A 23,157-nucleotide genomic window follows, 5' to 3' on the forward strand; every position below is an offset into this window, starting at 1 on the left:
TGAATGGTGTAGAGTTAGGTAAGGGAGAAATGCAAAGAGACCTCGGAGTCCTAGTTCACCAGTCAATGAAGGTGAATGAGCAAGTGCAACAGGCAGTGAAGAGGGCAAATGGAATGTTGGCCTTTGTTACAAGGAGAATTGAGTACAAGAGCAAGGATGTCCTTTTGCATTTGTACAGGGCCCTGGTGAGACCACACCTGGAATATTGTGTACAGTTTTGGTCTCCAGGTTTAAGGAAGGACATTCTTGGCAATTGAGGAAGTGCAGCGTAGATTCACTAGGTTGATTCCTGGGATGGCAGGGCTGTCTTACGCAGAGAGATTGGAGAGATTGGGCTTGTACACGCTGGAATTGAGGAGATTGAGAGGGGATCTGATTGAAACGTTTAAGATAATTAAAGGATTTGATAGGATTGAGGCAGGAAATATGTTCCAGATGTTGGGAGAGTCCAGTACCAGAGGGCATGGATTGAGAATAAGAGGTCAGTTATTTAAAACAGGGTTAAGGAAGAGCTTCTTCTCCCAGAGAGTTGAGGAGGTGCGGAATGCACTGCCTCGGAAGACGGTGGAGGCCAATTCTCTGAATGCTTTCAAGAAGGAGCTAGATAGATATCTGATGGATAGGGGAATCAAGGGATATGGGGACAAGGCAGGGACTGGGTATTGATAGTGTATGATCAGCCATGATCTCAGAATGGCGGTGCAGACTCGAGGGGCCGAATGGTCTACTTCTGCACCTATTGTCTAATATCTGATTGAAACGTTTAAGATAATTAAAGGATTTGATAGGATTGAGGCAGGAAATACGTTCCAGATGTTGGGAGAGTCCAGTACCAGAGGGCATGGATTGAGAATAAGAGGTCAGTTATTTAAAACAGAGTTGAGGAAGAGCTTCTTCTCCCAGAGAGTTGTGGAGGTGTGGAATGCACTGCCTCGGAAGACGGTGGAGGCCAATTCTCTGGATGCTTTCAAGAAGGAGCTAGATAGATATCTGATGGATAGGGGAATCAAGGGATATGGGGACAAGGCAGGGACTGGGTATTGATAGTGAATGATCAGCCATGATCTCAGAATGGCAATGCAGACTCGAGGGGCCGAATGGTCTACTTCTGCACCTATTGTCTATCAACTAGCATTTGAGACACCATTGTGTTACAAAATCACTGATGTGCTGCTCACTTCCCTTTACCCCTCATGTCCCATGATGGCTGATGAGAATATCTGTTTCCCCTCAGCTCCAGAACTGGTCCTGACCCCTTCACAAATGCCGTTGTCCACCCTGTTCTCAACAAAGCTCCAGCTTTCCGTATTACCAGCAGATCATCAGAATCAGAATTGTCATTGTCATCCAAATTCTTGTCCATGTTTGCTTTATCTCCTTCAAACAATATCTCCTCCTCAATTCACACATCATCTCTCCATCAGTACTTCAATGTGCCTCATCAGGCAATATTTGTGACAAGGACAATCTGCACCCCTTTGCTTTCAATAGATGTGAAATGGTATCCACAAACCTGTCAGTGGCATGTGTAATGCACATGGGAAATAAATTTGGGCAGTTTAGGTCTCAAAATGGATCAGTTGTCGATAGCATTGGAGCAGGTAATAAAGGAGCCTTTTCTTTTGAAAGATTCTTTTGACATGGCTACAGTTCAATGTTATTCTGAGGGTCTGGTAATTTTTAGTGGAGATACTAAACAGATTGATTGCTCTGAAAGTAGTTAACTCTTCCACATTCAGACCTCCTGATACACATTCAGACGTTCCTTCTGTTTCCTTTATTTTCCACAATCTGCCTTCAATTTCAAAGCCCTTACATATATTTGCTTTTACTTTTGACTGAATTAACAACTCATGTCTTGTAATGATACGAAAACTTCCCATTCTCTCACAGGGACTTCAGTATATATGTCTATATGAAGATCATTGCATTTGGTAGCACATAAGTCCAATGACGTTCGTTTGAAGAAGCGGTCAATCTCAGATGACCATTCGGATCTGGTGATAGCTGAAGGGAACGGCATGAGATTCACTAGGCAATTGTGATTCCTGTGCCAGACTGATGCAGATAATGAAAGACAAATTAAATGAGATGATTTCAATGCATCTCATTGTTGCAGAAGGAAATGTCTTATGACCATTTTGCTAATGTGTATCAAGTTTACTAAGGTCAAGCAGCTCTTCACACAAGACACGATATTGCCTGATGGAGTTTTTGTACTGTAGTCAAATTCTGAAGGACTGGTTGTTGAGCTGAATATATGTATTTGTTTCAGAAGGAAAAAATGTTGCTGTGTTTCAAGCTAACTATAATCATGGAGCTTGTAAATCACAGACAATGAGGCTTCATAGAACCTTTTAAATGTAGTGAAAGTTTATGGCATTAGAATAGGAAGGATATACTCACCAGTAGTCATTGTAAAAGCATTACCTAAAAGCAGAAACAAAACAATTCACTTAATTATATTTTGAAAATTATTAAGTTTATATATGTAAATCATCACCCAGACCTTCTGTGAAAGAGTCTTCTCTTCCCACATGGGCATCATCAGTCACTTGAGGCACCACAAAACTGCAGTGGGTGTAAGGCATTCTCAGTACCAAAGAACTGTAAAAAAGGTGTGTTTCAGACAGGAGTGACTAGATTTTTTGACAATGTGGAAGTGAGCAAAGATAGCTATAAGTAGAGGGTGACTGAGTGAATGATCCGCTCTGAACACATTAAATCAGGTGATTGTCCAACCCTTCTTCAAAATCTTATGTATTGAAATCAATGACCAGCATTGATTCATTTTGTTTTACAACTACTGACTGAAGATGGGAATAAGAATTACATTAAGAATAAATACACATTCTGGTGGTACTCATCTGCTCTCTATGTCAAGCACAAAACGCATGCAACAATATTCCGTATCAGAATGCATTCCATTAACTTGCGTATGAGAAGCCAAACCGTTTTGAAATCACTGATGTGCTGCTCAATTCCCTTTACTTCCCCTATCCCATGATGCCTGATGTCAAGGTCTGTTTCCCTTCAGCAAACAAAATCCAGCGGATTATCAGAATCAGAATTGTCATTGTTATTCAAATTCTTGTCCACGTTTACTATATCTCCTTCAATCAATACTTCCTCCTCAATTCAGACATAGTCTCTCTATGAATATGCATGATCAGACATTATTTGTGACAAGTACAATCTGGACTCCTTTGACTTCAATAGATGTGAAATGGTATCCACAAACCTGTCAGTGGCATGTGTAATGCACTTGGGAAATAAGTTGTGGGCGGTTTAGGTCTCAGAATGGATCAGCTGTCTTTGGCACTGGAGCAGGTAATAAAGGAGGTCTTTTCTCATGAAGGATTCTTTTTACATGGTTACATGGAAGTGAATATAGATAGCTATAGTACGAGGGTAACAGACGGGTTGATCAGCTCAGACCACATTAAACCAGCTAAAGGTCCTCCTCTTCTTCTAAAACATATGTTCTAAATGCTATACATGAGGAAATCTGCAGATGCTGGAAATTCAAACAACAACACACACAAAATGCTGGTGGAACACAGCAGGCCAGACAGCATCTATAGGAGAAGCACTGTCAACGTTTCGGGCTGAGACCCCCCGAAACGTCGACAGCGCTTCTCCCTATACATGCTGCCTGGCCTGCTGTGTTCCACCAGCATTTTGTGTGTGTTGTTTTCTGAATGCTATAACTTGCATTTACCCATACTTACAAAATGATTTAGGGCAGGTGAATCGTATTCTGTAATCTTCACAGCTCTGATCACTTTGATCGGTGTTCTTACAGAAGAATCCACGAGCCACATTACACCTGTTCACCACAGAAAAGGAACATGTAATGGAGTCATTGATGAAGCTATTAATGTTCTTTGGAATGGAGTAATATTTGTGAAACAATGTGAGCAACTTTGTTACGTACGGTTCAACAACGTCTTCAGTCTGTGAGGCTGGAACCCCTGATGTTGTCTCCACCTCACAAGCGCTTGGATAAAGGCAGAGGCGTTTGGGAAATTTAAGATATAGATCGTGAAAATTTTCATAATCTCCCTCGCCTGATGGGTCATCAATGTTAAACCATTCAGTTTTGCATATTTTGGCTGAAGTTGAGAAAAAGACATTAAAACTTTACATTAATAGTGAACACATTTTGGCGGAACTTACATGCTGACATTGTCGAGCAAAGCATACAGTTTGTATCAAAATGTATCACATCAACTTGCAGATGAGACCAGAATATGCCAGTGATAAATGATGCACTGGTCACTTTCCTTTACTCTTCCTGTCCCATAGTGACTGTTGGGTCTGTTTCCACTCAGCTCCCAGAGCAGATCCTGACCCTTTCCAACAAGACAAGTTCTGTACTGGATCTGCTGTTGAAGAATGAGCCTGGCCATGTGACCAAACATTCAGCGGGTGAGCAGTTAGGGAAAACTGACTACAATTGGTTAATGTTTAAGATAGCTATAGTTAAGGTTAAGTCTGAAACTTATGGGAGAGTACTAAATCAGAGCAGGGCAAATTCAGGGAGCATTAGGCAGGAACTATGGTCAGTGAATTAGGAACAGCATTTTTGTGCATGCCCATATCCAGCCTGTGGAGTGTGTTTAAAGACCAACTTCCCACAGTACAGGACAGGTACAGTATGTTCCTGTCAGAAGAAAGGACAAAAGATGGTAATGTAAGAGAACCTTGGATATTGAGAGAGGTGGTGAATTAAAAGCTCAGGAAGCTAAGATCAAACACAACCCTTGAGGATTATAAGTAAGCCATAAACAAACTCAAAAAATTAGAAAAGCCAGATGGGGGCATGAAAAATCATTGGCAAAGAAGAATAAAGAGAATCAACACATACAAACAAGCTGGATGAACTCAGCAGGTTGGGCAGCATCCATTGACTGCTCATTTCAACAGATGCTGTCTGACCTGCTAAGGAGGAAGGGGGTAAATGGAGGTAAGGAGGAAGGTTGAACCCCTTGACAGTAAAATGGAACCATTCGCCTGGATCTGGAGGATGTGGGTGAGTTCCGTAATGACTGGTGACGAAAAAGAATGACTTGGAGGTTAGGGAGTTCATTGCCAAATATAGTAACATGCTAATGTATTTTGATGTAAGTGAGGTGAGATGTTGGATCTCTCAAAGAGCACTAAATTGGATACTTCCACAGTGTCTGATGGAATATGTCACCAGGTTCAGATATGGCACAAGTGTGGAGTGAGAGACACGGAAACAGATCGATAGTTCACAGACTTTAGTGCTAACGATATTAAAAGGGAAAGAAAACAATAAATGCTAGGCCAAAACAAGGCCATTGACTAAAACTCTCGAATGGAAAATGAAGCCTACACTGTGGCTGAAAAGAACAACTAAGAATAAAATGAATATCACTAGTCTTCAGAGTCAGTTGACTTGACTTCTCAGGCTAAGCAGAATGAAGATATTGAAGCGTAGCTATGTCCAAGTTTTGACAAATAGTACGACGGAATGAATGGAGTTAAATCCTATCACAATGCAATAATAATTAGCAGACACATGCATATTCACAAGTGCAATTGCTGAATCTGATGCGCTGCCGAATCTGTGGTTGTGACTGGGCCCCCCTCTCTAGGTGCAGCCCCTGAGGTGCCACAGACCCGTGTCCATTGGAAGTCCTGAAAGAGGGACTTGTCTAAGATGTCCTTCAGTGATGCAGGTAGACAAGTGCCATGGTGTGCACTGCCAATATCAGAGCCAAAGACTTACATGTAGAGACAGAAACAAGAGCTTAGACAGAGGTAGCTCGATCAAGTGACACCATGAGATAAATTATTTTCAAAATGAGGAGCCTCCGATTGGAGGTAATCTGGCATCTGCTTCAAGAATAAAATGAACACAGAATCTTAATCTATCAAAATAAATTTAAACAGAAAGCACCAGAAACCAGATTACAAAAAGCAAGTCGCTCATGAAAAACACACGAAACTAAAACCATGAATAACTGTTAAGCAACAAGTAACCAATTCAGGTGATCTAAAAACCTCAGAGTCCAAAAGCTCTCTTTTGCCTTGCACAGGCCTGAAGTCACTAAAGGACCCCCCTGTCTACAGCTGGCACCTGATGACCCAGGAAGACCTAAAAACTCGAGAGACATGGGAACCCCAACAGATCGAGAGACCAGGGAATCTTGAGAATTCTTTGAAGTAGCAAGCAAGATTGACAAAGGAGAATTGGTGGATGTTGTGAACTTTGATTTTCATAAGGCTTTTGATAAGGTGCTACACAGGAGGCTGCTTAACAAGTTAAGAGCCCAACTAATTACAGGAAAGATATGAGCATGGCTAAAGCAGAGGCTGATTGGCAAGGGTCAAAGAGTGAAAATAAAGGGAGCTTATATCTGGTTGGTTGCTAGTTATTAGTGGTGTTCTACAGGGTTGTGTAGTGGGAACACTTCTTATGTTATGTGTCGATGAGTTGGATGATGGAATTGATGGTTTTGTTGCAAAGTTTGTGGATGTTACAAAGATAGGTAGAGAAGCAGGTAGTTTGTGAAAGTAGAGATGCTACAGAATAACTTAGGCAGATTAGGACAGTGGGTACAGAAAAGGCTGATGAAATACAGTGTCAGAAAGTGTATAGTTATGCACTTTGGTAAAAGAAATGAAAAGGTTGACTATTTTCTAAATTGAGAGAAAATACAAAAAGCTGAGGTGCAAAAGGACTTGGGAGTCTTGTGCAGAAGTTCCTTTCCCTTAAAACACTGTTCACAGTAAAGACTGGGAGCTATTGACCCACTTCTGCATCTATTTCTCCATACTTGGCCATATCCATGTATGACACTTTAAGTATTGTGAGCAGTTTTAGGTCCCTATCTGAGAAAGGTTGGACTGACTTGAGGATGGTTCAACAGGGGTTCACGAAAATGATTTGGAGATTGAACATATAAAGAACACTTTTTTTTTAGGTTCCTGAATTCTGCTTTATTTTGAGTATTCCTTTTTTTCTGTAATTTTTTTTATTGAAGTTCATTATCAAACAAACATTTCCATAAGATGTATTTCGGACATTGTACATGTATATCATATAATCATATATGTCACAAATCTCCACATAGCATTTATCTATACACTTATAGAAAAAAGTGGAAAGAAAAAACAAGCAAAAGGAAAAAATTATGTATAAGTAGGGAGTGATATTTTTTTTACAACAATTTCATTGATTTGTGGGAATAAAATCAGGCCTATGAGGCATTATGTAGTTAAACCACCTTTCCCAGTATGAATCAAATTGTTCCAGCTTATGATTAACAGATGCCGTTATCTTCTCCATTTTGCAAATGTCCATTCTAATTTCCATCCATCTATTTAAAGTTGGGCTCTCCTGTGATAACCATTTCCTAGTAAGAGTCTTTTTACCAGCCACCAACAGTATATTCATTAAATATTTATCTCTTTTCAACCATTCTTGAGGTATATATCCAAAATATATGGTCTTACTCTCTAAAGGTATTTCACATTTAAAGATGTCTTGTAGGGCATTGTGTATCCCCCTGCAATAGTTTTTGATAACAGGGCAGTCCCAAAAAAATGATAATGATTTGCATTTTGATTTCCACAATTTTTCCAGCAAACAGGGAGGTTACTATCATAATGGGATTTCTGAGAGGGTGTAATAAAATATCTTATCAAGTTTTTCCATCCAAACTCCCTCCATTTCTGTGAACTGGTACACTTCCATAGATACCTCCATAATATTGTCCATTCTTCCTCAGATATAATTATCCCTCCTTCCTTCTCCCATTTTGTTTTAATGTATGAAGTCAAATGTGTTTTAAGATTTGACAACCCCTTATACATGCTCAAAATGATTCTACTACCATTATCTGAATTATATGCTTTTCTAAATAGCTCTATCAAGCATGTACTTGCCTTGGTTACATTTTTAAGTGTCTTATTAACATATTGTCGCATCTGTAAATACCGATAAAAATCTTGTTTTTCTAATAAGTGTTTCTCTTTAAGCATTTCAAAACTGAACAGTGTTCCTTCTTTCATTATCTTGCAAAGAACTGTTATTCCTTTACCTGTCCAGTCCTTAAATCTAGAATCCAATTTATTTGGTGTAAAATCCGAGTCATATGCACACCATTTAAATATCTCCCTCTAGATTATATTCTTTTATAGTAGTTTTCCATATTTTAAGAGTCAATTTCACCCATGGGTTATCAATAGCATTTATGTACCTTTGCAGGTTGTTATCAGCCAAAATTGCTTGTATGGGGTTGGGAAGTACCCGCTCCTCAATGTTTTTCCATTGAGCGTCATATGATGGGTTGCACCAACATATCACAGCTCTCAACTGTACTGCAAAATAATAATATCTAAGAGAAGGTAGGCCCCATCTCCCCTTTTCCTTTGCTAATTGCAAAGTTTTGAGATGAACTCTAGGCCTTTTACCCTGCCAAATATACTTTGATAACATCCTGGTCCATTCATTGAATTGATTTTGATTAATCTCTATTGGTAGGGTCTGAAAGAGATGTAACAGTCTGGGCAGTATATCATTTTAATAGAATCAATCCTTGAACTGAGACTGAAAAAGGAATCAGGTTTCATCTTGCCACATCTTCCTTAATTTTTTAATATAAAGTCTCATAATTACGTTCTGATAATTTTGCCAAATCTTTTGGTATAATGATGCCCAAGTATTTGAAAGACTCTGTGTGCCATGCCCAGGGATATCTACTTTTAATTTCTCTTGGTGGGCTATAGTAATATGAAAGTAATTGTATTTTATCTATGTTGATCTTGTATCCTGATAATTGACTATATTGTTCAAAGATTGCATCAATTTAGGTAAAGAGTATGTTGGTTGCCCTAGATAGATCAAAATGTCATCCGCATAACAAGCCAATTTATGCTCTGTACCTTTAATAGTAATTCCCCTGATACCTTCATTTTGTCTGATGTATTGAGCTAATGGTTCCAGATACAATGTGAAGAGTAGCAGTGACCATGCACAACCCTGTCTCGTGTCCCTTTCTAGGGTAAGACTATTACATAAATATCCATTGATTTTAATCCTAGCAGTAGGACTGTCAAATAGTGTCTGTGTAGTTTTAATAATTGTGTCTTGGAAACCAAATCTATGTAAAACTCTGTAAAGAAAATTCCAATTAACTGAATCAAATGCCTTTTCAGTGTCCATGCTTATCACTATTGCTTCGATTTTATTTTTTTGTATATGATCCATAATGTGAAGTATCTTTCATATATTGTCTTGTGTCTGGCGTTGTCGTATAAAAGCTGTCTGATCGTTACGCATCAGGATGGGTAAAAACTCCTCAAATCGTTTGGCCATGATGGAGGTAAGTAATCTATAATCTACATTAAGAACGGATATTGGTCTAAATGACCCGCATTCCATTTTATCCTTGCCTTCTTTCGGTATAGCTGAGATTATCGCTTCCTTCCAACTGGGTGGCATTTGTGCCTTTTTAAGCGCCCAGTTCAGTGTGGGGAGTAAAACAGGAATTAACTCATTTTTAAATTCTTTGTACCACTCTACAGTATACCCATCTGATCCTGGTGACTTGCTTAATTTAAGCCTACTAATTGCAGCTTTTAATTCAACTTCAGTTATGTCAGCAGACATCCTTTTATTTTGTTCTTTGCTTAAAGTGGGTAACTCTAGAGAATTCACGAAGGAGTCAATTTGGGTTATGCTTCCCCTGGAACTTTGGAATATAGCGTTTTGTAAAACACTTCGAAAGCTTCTTGAATTTCACTTAGCTGATTTTTTATCATTTTCGTTCTTGGGTCCCTAATTCTATGAATTATATTTTCTGCTGTCTTTTTTCAGTTTCCATGCCAGTATTTTCATAGATTTTCACACTTTTATAATGGCTCTGTTTCAGAAACATTACATTTTTACTGATTTCTTGCATAGCCAAACTATTTATTTCATTCCTAATTCTTTTAATTTCCCCTAATGTATCTTGTGCCAAATTCAATTTGTGTTTTTCTCTAGTTCCTTCAGCCTATTTTGTAATTCCTCTAATGTTTTATTGCTTTTTTTTTCTTATATGAAGATATCGCTATAATTTTCCCTCTTAAGACAGCCTCCAGAGTATCCCATAAAATGGGAGGTGAAACCTCTCCATTATCATTAAATTCTAGGTAGAGACCTATTTCTTTTTAAATTTGTTCCTTAAAGTACGGATCATTGAGCAGACTTGAATTCAATTTCCAAATAGCATTCTTTGGTTGTAGGTCAAAATCAACATATAAATATATAGGTGCATGGTCACCTACATCTATTGTCCCAATTCCACAGGTGTTTATTTTGTCTTTGTCTTTACAAATGTTATGAAATAGTCTATTCTTGTATTTACAGAATGGGAAGCAGAATAATGAGTGTAATCCCTTCTGTCGGGGAAAAGGTCCCTCTATATATCAATTAAACCAACATCCTCAAAAAGTGTATTAAATTTCTTATGTAAAGATTTGTTTCATAAGTTTTTCTATTGAAAGAGCCTAAGCTTGGTTGTAATTGTAAATTTAAGTCTCCCCCACATATCAGGAGAACTTCTGTTTCCGTTACCATAATATCTGTAATTTTTTGAAAGAAACCAATATCACTTCCTGGGGGTGCATATATATTCAATAGAGTAACTGAATTTCCGTCTATATTCCCCCTTACCAGAATATATCTGCCCTCTTTATCTCCCATTTCGAATACTTTTTCAAAATTTAGCTTACTTAAGATAAGAATAGCAACTCCTCTCCTATGTCCTGATTTATATGAGGAGAAAAACAAATTAGGGAAGCCCATTCTCTTTAGGTTTCTATGCTCATTATCACTTAAATGAGCTTCCTGTAAATATACGACATGAGCTTGTTCTTTTTTCATTTTGGATAAAATTCTATTATGTTTGATTGAATTTAATAGCCCATTGACATTAAAAGAAATGAATTTTACTTTGTCCTTAGCCATCTGTATTTATCTGTCAATGTATCATTGAAATTATCAGAATAAAACTTAGTCGATCTGCTCCCTGAACAAATAAGAACCAAGAAACGCAAATAATAACAAAAATGGAAAACAACCATGTGATTCCAAGGCTGAGGTCTCTAGTAGATGACCCTGTGTTGAGCTAGAGGAAAGGTCTAGCTGTGGGGCATAACCCCTCCTACTTGTCTACTTGTGAGTTGAGGGCCCCCATTGCAGTATTCATAAAAGTCAGTGAACAAATCCATTACACAGAAAAGATTTCCCTGTGTACTCCTCCTCTCTCTCTCTCTCTCTATATATATATATATACACACACACACACACACACACACACACACACACACACACACACACACATATATATATATTCTCATTTTGGTGGGGATAAAGGAGTAAGTGAGCGAATAAAGAATAACAACTAAGTAATATAAAATCCACATTATAATAAGTATTTCTCAAGATAGGTATATCACCGTGTACTTTTGCTTCCGTTTAGCTTCTCAACATTTTTAAAGTTAGCCAAACCTTATGGCTCTTCTGGAGTGGGTGAGTACTGCCTTTGGGAAACTCCCGGTCTCTTCCTGATACACTTCTCTTGGCCCTCTCCCGTCTCAATTCTCGCACTACTTCCCAAGCGGAGCAGGGTAATTCCTCTGCCAGGCTTTCCCTCAGTTTGATCATGTTGACGGGCAACCCTCTGGCTTTCATGTCTGTAGTCGCCTCTTCCACTGTCTGGTACAACCGTGTCCCGTCTTCATAAAACACTCGAAGTTTAGCAGGGTACGGAGTTTGAAATCTAATCCTTTTTTGCTTCAGTATTCCCTTTAATTCAGAAAATTCTTTACGTTTCTGCAGGACTGCGGGGGGGGGGGTAATCTTGGTCGAAATATATTAATTTATTGGCTAGAAACACCTTCTTCTTACCCCAGGCCTTTCATAGAATCTCTGCCTTGGTACTGTACCGAAGGAATTTAATTATTATTGAGCGTGGCTTATCTGCTCTATCTCAGGTAGACTTTGGAACTAGCGCACAATGCGTTCTCTCGATTTCCAGCTCCATAGTCGGGGGAAGCTCCAGTGCATCCTGCAGCAACTTTCCGTCAAACTCCATCATAGACAAGCCCTCCGCTCCTTCAGGAACGTTGTATATTCTGATATTTTTCCACCATGATCTTCCCATCAGGTCAAGCAGTTTACCTTCTCGGTGATTTAATATTTTTATCCTCTTACTCAGTATCCGTTCCACGTTTTGAATGCAATCTTCCACCTTCTCAATTTGAGTCTCTGCCACCGCTATTTTTTGATTGACGTTGGCGAGCTCTGACTTAATATCATGTAGCTGCTGCTTTATATCTTTCTGAAACTCCCTTATCTCTTTCAGAATTTCGATCTTATTCGCTGCTTCGCCTGAATGAGGCCCAGCGTCCGTCTCGCTAGCATGCGGTTGGGTAGGAGAGCTGCTCGCTGCACTCCTCTCGGCTGCAGGCTCAGCAGAGTTGCTTTTTCAATTTCCATTATTTTCCCCCATTCTTGCCCCTCTTTTCAGTTCAAATATTTTTTGAAAAATACTATATTTGATGGGTTAATGGGGCTTAATATGCATTTTTCCGGAGCAGCTAGCGACTTAAGCTGCCGTTCTCGACAATGACGTCACCGGAACATAAACAGCATTTCATGGCTCTGGGCCTGTACTCCCTGGAATTCAGAAGATTGAGGGCTGACCTTATTGAAACCTATCAAATGTTGAAAATCCTTGATAGAGTGTATGTGGAGAGGATGTTTTCTATGGTAGGAGATTCTAAGACCAGAGGACGCGGCTTCAGAATAGAGGGGCTTTGTTTTAGAAAGGAGATTAAGATGCATTTCTTTAGCCAGAGGGTGGTGAATCTGTGGAATACTTTGCCATAGGCAGCTGTGGCAGCCAAGTCTTTAGGTACAGTATATTTAACACAGAGGTTGATAGATTCTTGGTTAGACAGGGAATAAAGGAATTTAGGAAGAAGACAAAAGATTGAGGTTGAGAGGGAAAATGGTTCAGATATGATGAAATGGCGATGCAGACTTGAGGCACCACATGGCCTAACTCTGCTCCTTTAACTTTTGGTCTTATGGGAGGCTGATCAGGAAGATCAAGATGCATAGGATCAATGCTGAACTGGCCACTTGGATACAGAACTAGCTTGTCCATCGAAGACAGAAGTTTGTGTTTGAAGGGATTTATTCTAGCTGGGTCTGTTACTTGTGGTGTTCTGCAGTGATCTGTGCTGGGCTGATTTCTTCTGTTTGTGATGTATACAAATGACCTGGATGAAAATATACTTCAGATGGATGAATTAGTAAGTTTTCAGATAGTTAGAAGTTTGGTGTTGAGGATAATATAAAAGACTGGGAAAGAATACAGCAGTACATAGATCAGTTGTAGATATGGGCAGAGAAATGGCAGGTGCAGTTTAACCCGACAAAAATGTGAGTTGTTGCACCTTGGTAGGTCAGATGTAAAGAGACGGTTTTTGCAGCTTTATACAACTCTAGTTAGGCCACATCTGGAGTATTGCATACAGTTCTGGTATTCCAATTAGAAGAAGAATCTTGAGGCTTTGGAGAGGGTGCAGATGATGTTTACCAGGATGCTGCTTGAATCAGAAGGCACATGCTATAATGAGAATTTAGGTAAACGTGTTATTTCCTTTGGGTGAGGATCTGATAGAGGTTTATAAGATTATGAAAGACAAAGAGTAGACAAACAATATATTTTCCCAGTGTTGAAATAATTAAAAACAGAGCGTATACACTTAAGGTGAAAAGAAGTAATTTGAAAGAAGATGTGAGGGGCATGTTTCTTTTACACAGCGTGGTGGGTGTCTGGAATGCACTGCATGGGTTGGTGGTAGAGGGTGAGACATTAGGGACATTTAAGAGATGTTCAGATGGGCATACGAATGTAACGAAAATGGAAAGACATAGACATTGTGTAGATAGAGGGATTAGTTTGGTTGACTATCTGAATATGAATTGGTTGATTATAACATTGTGGGCAAAAAGGTCTGTTCCTATGCTGTATTGTTCTATGGTCTGTGTTCTATGTTTTAACTCCTGTCATGCATAAACCTCCAGCTGTGGAAATTACCAGTGGATCGTTAATCTCAAAATTGTCACTGTCTCCCAAATTCTTGTCTACATTTCCTGCATCTCTTTTTAGAAATATCAAATATCATCCCTGCCTCAATATTTCTGTGGGTCTTAAGCAGTTCACTATTTGTGCCAAATATAATCTGTCCTGCTTTGCCTTCAACGGATGTGAAATGAAATCCACAAATCTACCAATGTCACATGGGAAGTAAAAGGTCCAAAATGATCGAGGTGGAGTAGGTAGTAAAGAGGGTCTTTTCTCTACACAGATAGTATGAGGGGTGATTGATAAGTTTGTGGCCTAAGGTAGAAGGAGATGAGTTATACAGCTCTCGTTACATGTTCAACTCTTTAAGTGATTATGCAGAAAGTTTGAAGTTAATAACTTCTGTGGTATTTCTGTTTCAGGTAATTGAAAATTGCAAGTAGGCACTGTCTGAGAAAATGGACCTTAGGCCACAAACTTATCAATCTCCCCTTGTATCTACATGCATGCATACTAAAGTGTGATTACTGAAAGAGGAGATACAAAAAAACTAAGACTGAAAATTACTGCTCTCCTCATTGATGATAGTCACAAACTTGTTCCTGAGCTCCATGTGCTCCATGTCCTCCTCCTTGGTACTTTTTTATCCAAAGTGCAAACTTACATAGTTCCTCACCTACATGATTAGTCTCCAGGTACAATTTCCCTCTTTTGTTGTAAAGGTAATAACATCTGTCCAGCTACCTTCTTGTTTATAATATTTGCATTAAATGCTTAGTATTTACCTTAGTTATTCTCATCAAGGATATTTTTGACAATACTTAGACCTCATGTTTCCCTGTTAACACAATTCCATGTTTCCTTCATATTCTGCAGGAGCCCAAACTGATATTAGCTGCCTAAACCTTACATATGTTTCTTTTGGATTTCTGCCTAAATTTACATCTAGTCCTTTTGTCTAAGGATCCCACAAACCACAAATCTCACCTTTGTTCCTCACAGAAATATTTTGGTCTGTGTTCTTACCAGTGGTGCTTTAATGACTCCCACATTTCGTATTTGGACTAGCCCAATAGCACCTACTCAATATCCCCAGTCGCTTCTTCATGCAGTTCTTGCTAGCTTTTTCATTTTAGTCATTTACTCCCAAGGTCCAATCTTCTCCTAATTCCTATCATCATCCATAAAAATCCTAAATCTGACAGAGTTGTGATCACTGTTTGTAAAGCTATTCTGCACTGAAACTCCAGTCCCCAAGCCAGATTCATTTCCATTGCTACCCTTAACATACAACATTACTTCTGAATGGGAGTACCCAAGGACAGTGAATTCCAAGCAATAATTCTCCTTTAATAAGACTAACACTGCACGCAATAGTTAAGGTGTCACTATAAAGTACAGAAAGACACCTATATCTAAATCCATATGTAACATAGAGCATTTCCCTCACTATGTACTCATTAGATTTCACTGAGTTCTCTCCAAGAATACCAAGGTCACTGTGAACATCAGTATTTTCCAAACAGTCAGCATTCAACAAATTTGCTTTTCTCTTTTAAGCACAGATGTGGATGTCTTTCCATTTCTCTGCATTTTACCCAACCTGCCTGTTTCCCGCCATGCTGTGAGTTTGTATAAAACCTCTTCAAGCTTTGTTAGCATCTACTTCAAGTTTAATTATTGTATAACCTTATATGAATATGGTTAATGAAGCAGCATATTTCCAGGGCCAATGTGCAACACGTGTTACCAACAGCACATAGCACATGCAGTGGAACAAATAGCACATATGTTACAATTTCAGAAAAGTTCTGGCTCACTGGAGAGCAGTACTGAAAGGAGTCACCAGGTTCCAACCCAGTATGGATTCTAGCACTCCCCATGGAATTTCTCAAACACCGCCTCAGCAGATCCTCTTCTGGTTGGATGCAAAATGCGAGCCCATGCATTTGGACAAGTTCTCGCCAATGCTTGAGGCAACACAGTTCAACAGTATATCACATTACCAAAGTTCAACAGGGGCTTGTAATCCCAATAAAAACATCCAAGAAAATGTACAAAATGAAGGGAGGGAAGTTTAGGGGAGAGATCAGGGGTAAGTTTTTTACAGAGAGGGTTGTGAGTGCCTGGAATGACTTGCCAGCGATGGTGGTGGAGGCTAAAACATTAGGGGTATTTAAGAGCCTCTTGGACAGGCACATGGATGAAAGAAAAATGGAGGGCTACGGGGTAGTGTGGGTTTAGTACTTTTTAAAGGATTATATGGGTCGGCACAACATGGAGGGCTGAAGGGCCTGTACTGTGCTGTAGTGTTCTATGGTTAAAATCACTTGCGCCATGCACCATTATTGTACGACGGTAAGCAACAAGTCTAGGTGAAAACAAGAGAGTGATACGCAGCAAGTCCAACTGCATCGCTATCCAATAACTCACTGATAGGACAGTCCTACAGTACTTTGCAGTAACTTGCAATCATAAAAAAAGATGTAAAGGATGAACAAAGACAAGTTTGATTGGACACAGAGTGGCTGCTGCATCTGACCATGCTCACACTCAAAGCTCCAAGTTAAACGTTCAGGTGTCAGCATGATTTTCTTTCCAGAGATGTTGCGTAATTTCCACACAGGTGCAGAAACAACATCCTCACCGTAGCAGAGGAAGAGTTGAGGAGTGTTACTGGTTTAGATTCAGAACATGGCTTGTTCCATTATGCCAATGAAAAGGCAGGCATAGCTGGGTTAAACACGATCAGTTTGAACATGATCAGTTATTACAATGTGCACTGCAGATTGTACTGTTTGTAGCTTCAGGATGCTGATGGAAGAGAGAAATATATTGGAGTCTGAATGGTGTTGAGCTGCATAAGCATGAGGACTCCCATACCAGTGAGTAGTGAATAAACCACTGCATGTGTTCCTTCAACATTGCGATCAGAGGAGTGTGCTTGAAGTGTCAGAAGATAAACAAATGAATGCAGAACATGCAGCTTCAGCTCAGTTCCTGATGCAAGGGTAGCAGCAATGTTATTGGTGGATGTCTCGGCTATGATAAATGTCCAGATATCCATGAAAATGGTTTGATTTTATTTATCATTGTGTTGTCCAATAATTGGCCAATTCTTGGGGATGTGTTAATTTACATCTTTTCCTCTCTGCTTTGTTGATTGCCCAGTTGGTCTGCAGACTCAACAATGCAGATGAGTACATAACCCCATTGCTCCCTTTAAAATCAAGATTGACTCATTCGTGATCCAATGGACAACAGCTGAGCCAGTGTTCATCAGAGACTGTTGATAAAACTTATGACTCTCGGGCTTTTCTTCTACATTGAGTCAACATGACTGTTCTCAGTGGTATTCTGCCAGGTTGTTGATGGAAGGTTTTGAGCAGATCATATATTCGATAAATACTGAACTCTGTTTTGAGTGTGGTGCTACCTGCCTCTTTGGAATTTAAATGTGTTTGTATTTTCTTCAATTCTGTCCCACCCACAGGGACATCTGTAAATATATCTGTATGAAGCATGTTCTACATGGTAGTATGTAGGTTGCTAGATGTTGCTTTTAAACAGCAGTCAGTCTAAGTTGACCATCTGGAACTGATGACAGGTGAATGGAAAATAATGGCGCCAATTGGATTGTTGCAATTCCTGTGCCAGACTAACCCATAGCATGAAGGACTGGTTGATGATCAAAATGCATCAAAATGTTTGAGAAGGAAAGGCCTTACAGCCATTTTGTTACTAGGTCGTAAGTGTGATTCTACATAATTCATATAAAGGAGCTCTTAAAACACCCAGGTGAGGCTTGAAGTTGCATTTGAACATTAATCAAAGATCTTCCTATTTAGACTGGACAGGATATACTCACATGTATCTGGAGTAGGAGGAGCAGCACCTAAAAGCAGAAATAAAACAATTCAGTTAATAACAATTTGAAAATTATTGACAGTTTATATATGTCAATCATCACATGCCCACCTGTGGAAGAGTCTTCTCTTCCCACATGGGCCTCACCTGTCGCCCAGTGTTTCAAGACTTTCTCAGTCTCTAAGAAGTGTCAAACAAGGAGTGTTCAAGATATGGGTAACTGGATTTTTGGACAATACAAAATTGAACATAGAGACTATAGAAAGATGGTGGGAGAGGGAATGATCAGCTCAGACTGTATTAAATCAGCTAAAGGTCCAACTATCATTCTATAGCTGATGTTCTGAACTCTATGACTTCCGTTTTCCATACTTACAAAATGATGCAGGGCAGGTGAATCGTATTCTGTAATCTTGGCAGCTCTGATCACTTTGCTCATTATTCACACAAGTGAATCCAGCAGTAATACTACACCTGTTGACCACAGAGTATGAAGATGTAATGAAGTCATTGATCAAGGTATCAATGCTCTTTGGAATGAAGTAAAGTTGTGAAACAATATGTGCAGCTTTATTACGTACAGTTGAACATTCTCTCCAGTCTGTGAGGCTGGAACCCCTGATGTTGTCTCCACCTCACAAGCAGTTGGATGAAGGCAGATGCCGTTGGGAAACTGAATACGAATTAGGTTAATAACTTCACTATCTCCATCTCCTGATGGGTCATCAATGTCAAACCACTCAGTTTTGCATCCTTGGGCTGCAGCTGAGAAAAAACATTAACACTTTACATTAATAGTGAACACACATTTTGGTGGATCTTATCTGCTTACCTTGTCAAGCATAGCATACATGCATCAATATTTTACATCAAAATGTATCACATCAATTTGCAGATGAGACCACAATATGTCAATGATAAATGATAAAGGGTCACTTTCCTTTACTCTTCTTGTCTCATAGTGACTGATGGGACTGTTTCCACTCAGCTCCCAGAGCAGGTCCTGACCCTTTCCAACAAGACAAGTGCTGTACTGGATCTGCTGTTGAAGAATGAGCCTGGCCACGTGACCGAACATTCAGTGGATGAGCAGTTAGGGAAAAGTGACTACAATTGGTTAATTTTTAAGGCAGCTATAGTTAAGGTTAGGTCTAGAACACCTCGAGAGAGGATCAAGGCAAATTCAGAGAGCATTAGGCAAGAACTAGGGACAGTTAATTAGGAACTGCGTTTTTGTCTATGTCCACACCCAACCTGTGGAGTGTGTTTAAAGACCAACTTCCCAGAGCTCAGAACATGTACAGTATGGTCAGAAAAAAGGAAAAAGATGGTAATGTCAGGGAACGTTGGATATCAAGAGATGTGATGCATTTAGTCAAGAAGGAAAAGCTTAGGAAACACTATCTTTGAGGATTATAAGGGAGCTAGAAAAGAACTCAAAAGAGATTAGGAAAGCCAGAAGGCGCCAAGAAAAGTCTCTGGCAAGGAGGAATAAAGAGACATCTCAGGCATTTTATACATACATCAGGAGCAAGAAGATAAATAGGGAGAAGAATGAACAACTCGATAATGAATGGGGAAATATTAGCTTGGATGTGGAGGACGTGGATGAGGTCCTTAAAGATTACTTTACATCCATGGTTACAAAGGAGAATGACTTAGAGTATAGGGAGTTCATTGGCACAAATACTAATATGCTAATGCATTTTTAAATAAATCAGGAGAGTGTTGAGTCTCTTAAAGAGAATTAACATGAATAAATCCCCAGGACCTGATGGGATATACAACAGCTTATTGAGAGAGGCAAAAGAAGAGACTTGACCAATATCCTTGTGTCATCTCTAGCCACAGGCAACTTCCCAGAGGACTGGCAGGTAGCTGATGTTGTTCCATTATTCAGAGGGAACAAGGGATAATCCTGGAAATGATACACCTGTGTGTCTCATGTCAATTCTTAGGGGTAAGATTTAAGAGTATTTGCAAAATCATGTCCTAATTAAGCACAGCCAGCATGGAGTGGGCAAATTTTGATTAGTTTTTTGACAAGGTGACAAGGGTGATGGATGGAGGTAGAACTGTGAATGTTGTCTACCTGGATTTCACCAAGACATTTGAAAATCTTCCTCATGAGAAGATTAAGATGTTTGGGATCAATGGCAAATTGGCCACTTGAATCCAGAATGAGCTTGCTTAGAAAAGACTGGGGGTAGAAGTTGAAGGGATTTATTCCAGCTGGAGGTTTGTTATTTGTACTGTTGTGTACTGGGCGAGCCAACATGGCTTTGTTCAGGGCAAGTTGTGCCTTACAAACTTGATTGAGTTTCTTCACAAGACTAAAAAAATATTAAGGATGAGAAAATGGAATACAAAAGTAAGCTGGCCAATAATAATGAGGTTTCCAAAAGTTTCCACAGACCCATAAAGTGTAACAGAGAGGTGAGAGTGGATATCGGAGCATTGGAAAATGATACTGGAGAGGTTGTAATTGGGTGTAAGGAAATAGTGGATGAAGTGATTAAGTATCTTGCATCAGTCTTCGCAGTGGAAGACACTAGCAGTATTCCGGATGTTCAAGAGTGTCAGGAGGAAAGTATGTGAAGTTGCCAATACTACAGAAAAGCTTCTTGGGAAACTGAAAGTTCTGAAGGTATATAAGTCACGTGAATCAGATGGCATCCACTCAGAGGGTTCTGAAAGAGATGGTGTGATATTGAAGAAGCTTTATACTGATCTTCCAAGAGTCATTAGATTCTGGAATAGTTCAGGAAGACTAGAAAATTGCAAATGTCGATCCACTCTTCAAGAAGGGAGAGAGGTAGAATAATGAAAATTAGAGACCAGTTAATCTGGGCTCAATGGTAGAAAAGATGTTGAAGTCAATTATAAGGATATGGTTTTGGGGTAGAAACATAGAAACATAGAAAACCTACAGCACAATACAGGCCCTTTTGCCCATAAAGCTGTGCCGAACATGTCCTTACCTTAGAACTACCTAGGCTTACCCATAGCCCTCTATTTTTCTAAACTCCATGTACCTATCCATGAGTCTCTTAAAAGACCCTATTGCTTCTGCCTCCACTGCTGTCAACAGAAGCCCATTCCACGGACTCACCACTCTGCGTAAAAAACTTATCCCTGACATCTCTATACCTGATTCCAAGCACCTCAAAACTATGCCCTCTCGTGCCAGTCATTTCAGTCCTGGGAAAAAGCCTCTTACTCTCTACGTAATCAATGCCTCTCATCATCTTATGCAGCTCTATCGGGTCACCTCTCATCCTTCGTCGCTCCAAGGAGAAAAGCCCAATTTCACTCAACCTATTCTCATAAGGCATGCTCCCCAGTCCAGGCAACATCCTTGCAAATCTTCTCTGCACACCTTCTATGTTTTCCACATCCTTTCTGTGGCGAGGTGAACAGAATTGAGCACAGTACTCCATGTGGGGTCTGACCAGGGTCCTATATAGCTGCAATATTACCTCTCGGCTCCTAAACTCAATCCCATGGTTGATGAAGGCCAATACACCATATACTTTCTTAATCACAGAGTCAACCTGCATAGCAGCTTTGAGTGTCCTATGGACTTGGACCCCAAGATCCCTCTGATCCTCTACACTGCCAAGAGTCTCACCAATAATATTATATTCTGCCATCATATTTGACCTACCAAATGAACCACCTCACACTTCTCTGAATTGAACTCCATCTGCCAATTTTCAGCCCAGTTTTGCATCCTATCTATGTCCTGCTGTAACCTCTGACAGGCCTCCACACTACCCACAACACTCCCAACCTTTGTGTCAAAGCAGATATACTAACCCATCCCTCCACTTTCTCATTCCACATGGTAGGCTTACTTAGAAAGTCATAAGGCATGGGATCCAGGCAAGTTTGGCCAGGTAGATCCAGAATTGGCTTGCCTGCAGAAAACAGAGGGTTGTGCCAGACGGAGTACATTCGGATTGGAGGGTTGTGACTAGTGGTGTCCCAGAAGGATCAGTTCTGGGACCTCTACTTTTTGAGATTTTTATTAACGACCTGGATGTGGGGGTAGAAGGGTGGGCTGGCAAGTTTGCAGATGACACAAAAGGTTGGTGGTGTTGTGGCTAGCATAGAGGTTTGTCAAAGATAGCAGAGAGCCATTGATAGGATGCAGAAGTGGGCTGAGAAGTGGAAGATGGAGTTCAACCAAGTGTGAGGTGGTACACTTTGGAAGGACAAACTCCAAGATAGGGTATTGGTAGTGTGCAGGAGCAGAGGGATCTGGGGGTACATGTCCACAGATCCCTGAAAGTTGCCTCACAGGTAGATAGGGTAGTTAAGAAAGCTTATGGGGTGTTAGCTTTCATAAGTCAAGGAATAGAGTTTAAGAGTCATGAGATAATGATGCAGCTCTATAAAACTCTGGTTAGGCCACACTTGGAGTACTGTGTCCAGTTCTGGTCACCTCACGATAGGATGGATGTGGCAACATTGGAAAGGGTATGGAGGAGATTTACCAGGATGCTGCCTAGTTCAGAGAGCATGCATTATGATCAGAGACTAAGGGAGCAAACACGAGGAAATATGCAGATGCTGGAAATTCAAATTAAGGGAGCTAGGGCTTTACTCTTTGGAGAGAAGAAGGATGAGAGGAGACATGACAGAGGTATACGAGATATTAAGAGGGATAGATAGAGTGGACAGCCAGTGCCTCTTCCCTAAGGCACAACTGTTCAATACAAGAGGACATGGCTTTAAGGTTAGGAGTGGAAAGTTCAAGGACAATATTAGAGGAAGGTTTTTTTATTCAGAATGGTTATTGCATGGAATGCACTGCCTGAGTCAGTGGTGGAGGCAGATACACTAGTGAAATTTAAGAGACTACTAGGCAGGTACATGGAGGAATTTAAGGTGGGGGGTTATATGGGAGGCAGGGTTTAAGGGTCAGCACAACATTGTGGGCCAAAGGGCCTGTACTGTGCTCTATTGTTCTATGTTGTGGAATGGATTCTATAACTCTTCCATCATCACATACAAAGCAAGTTGGTAAAAAGTTGTATATAAGTTTGGCATCAAAACGGTGAAAGTGTAGTTGGTGTTAAAGAAAGTCCTTTCGCTTCAAAGATATCAGTTTGATGGTTTCAGTTCATGTGATTATGATCATAATTGAAAGAGATACCAAAAAGAT

The 23,157-nt window shown here is 39.9% G+C and overlaps 1 protein-coding gene across 1 annotated transcript in view; it reads right to left on the minus strand.

Annotated features, from left to right (window-relative positions):
• The window catches only part of LOC132381897 (mucin-2-like), a 141,491-nt gene that overhangs the window by 77,976 nt on the left and 40,358 nt on the right, over positions 1-23,157 (minus strand). Inside the window, exons 4-9 of the mRNA XM_059951608.1 lie at positions 18,569-18,752; positions 18,364-18,461; positions 17,989-18,015; positions 3,938-4,115; positions 3,732-3,829; positions 2,407-2,430 (exon numbers count right to left, since the gene is read on the minus strand). Of these exons, the coding sequence (XP_059807591.1) occupies positions 2,407-2,430; positions 3,732-3,829; positions 3,938-4,115; positions 17,989-18,015; positions 18,364-18,461; positions 18,569-18,752 (609 nt within the window). The remainder of the gene's footprint in view (positions 1-2,406; positions 2,431-3,731; positions 3,830-3,937; positions 4,116-17,988; positions 18,016-18,363; positions 18,462-18,568; positions 18,753-23,157) is intronic.

The sequence above is a fragment of the Hypanus sabinus genome, chromosome 27 (assembly GCF_030144855.1).
Source record: "Hypanus sabinus isolate sHypSab1 chromosome 27, sHypSab1.hap1, whole genome shotgun sequence".
NCBI classification, from domain to species: Eukaryota; Metazoa; Chordata; class Chondrichthyes; order Myliobatiformes; family Dasyatidae; genus Hypanus; species Hypanus sabinus.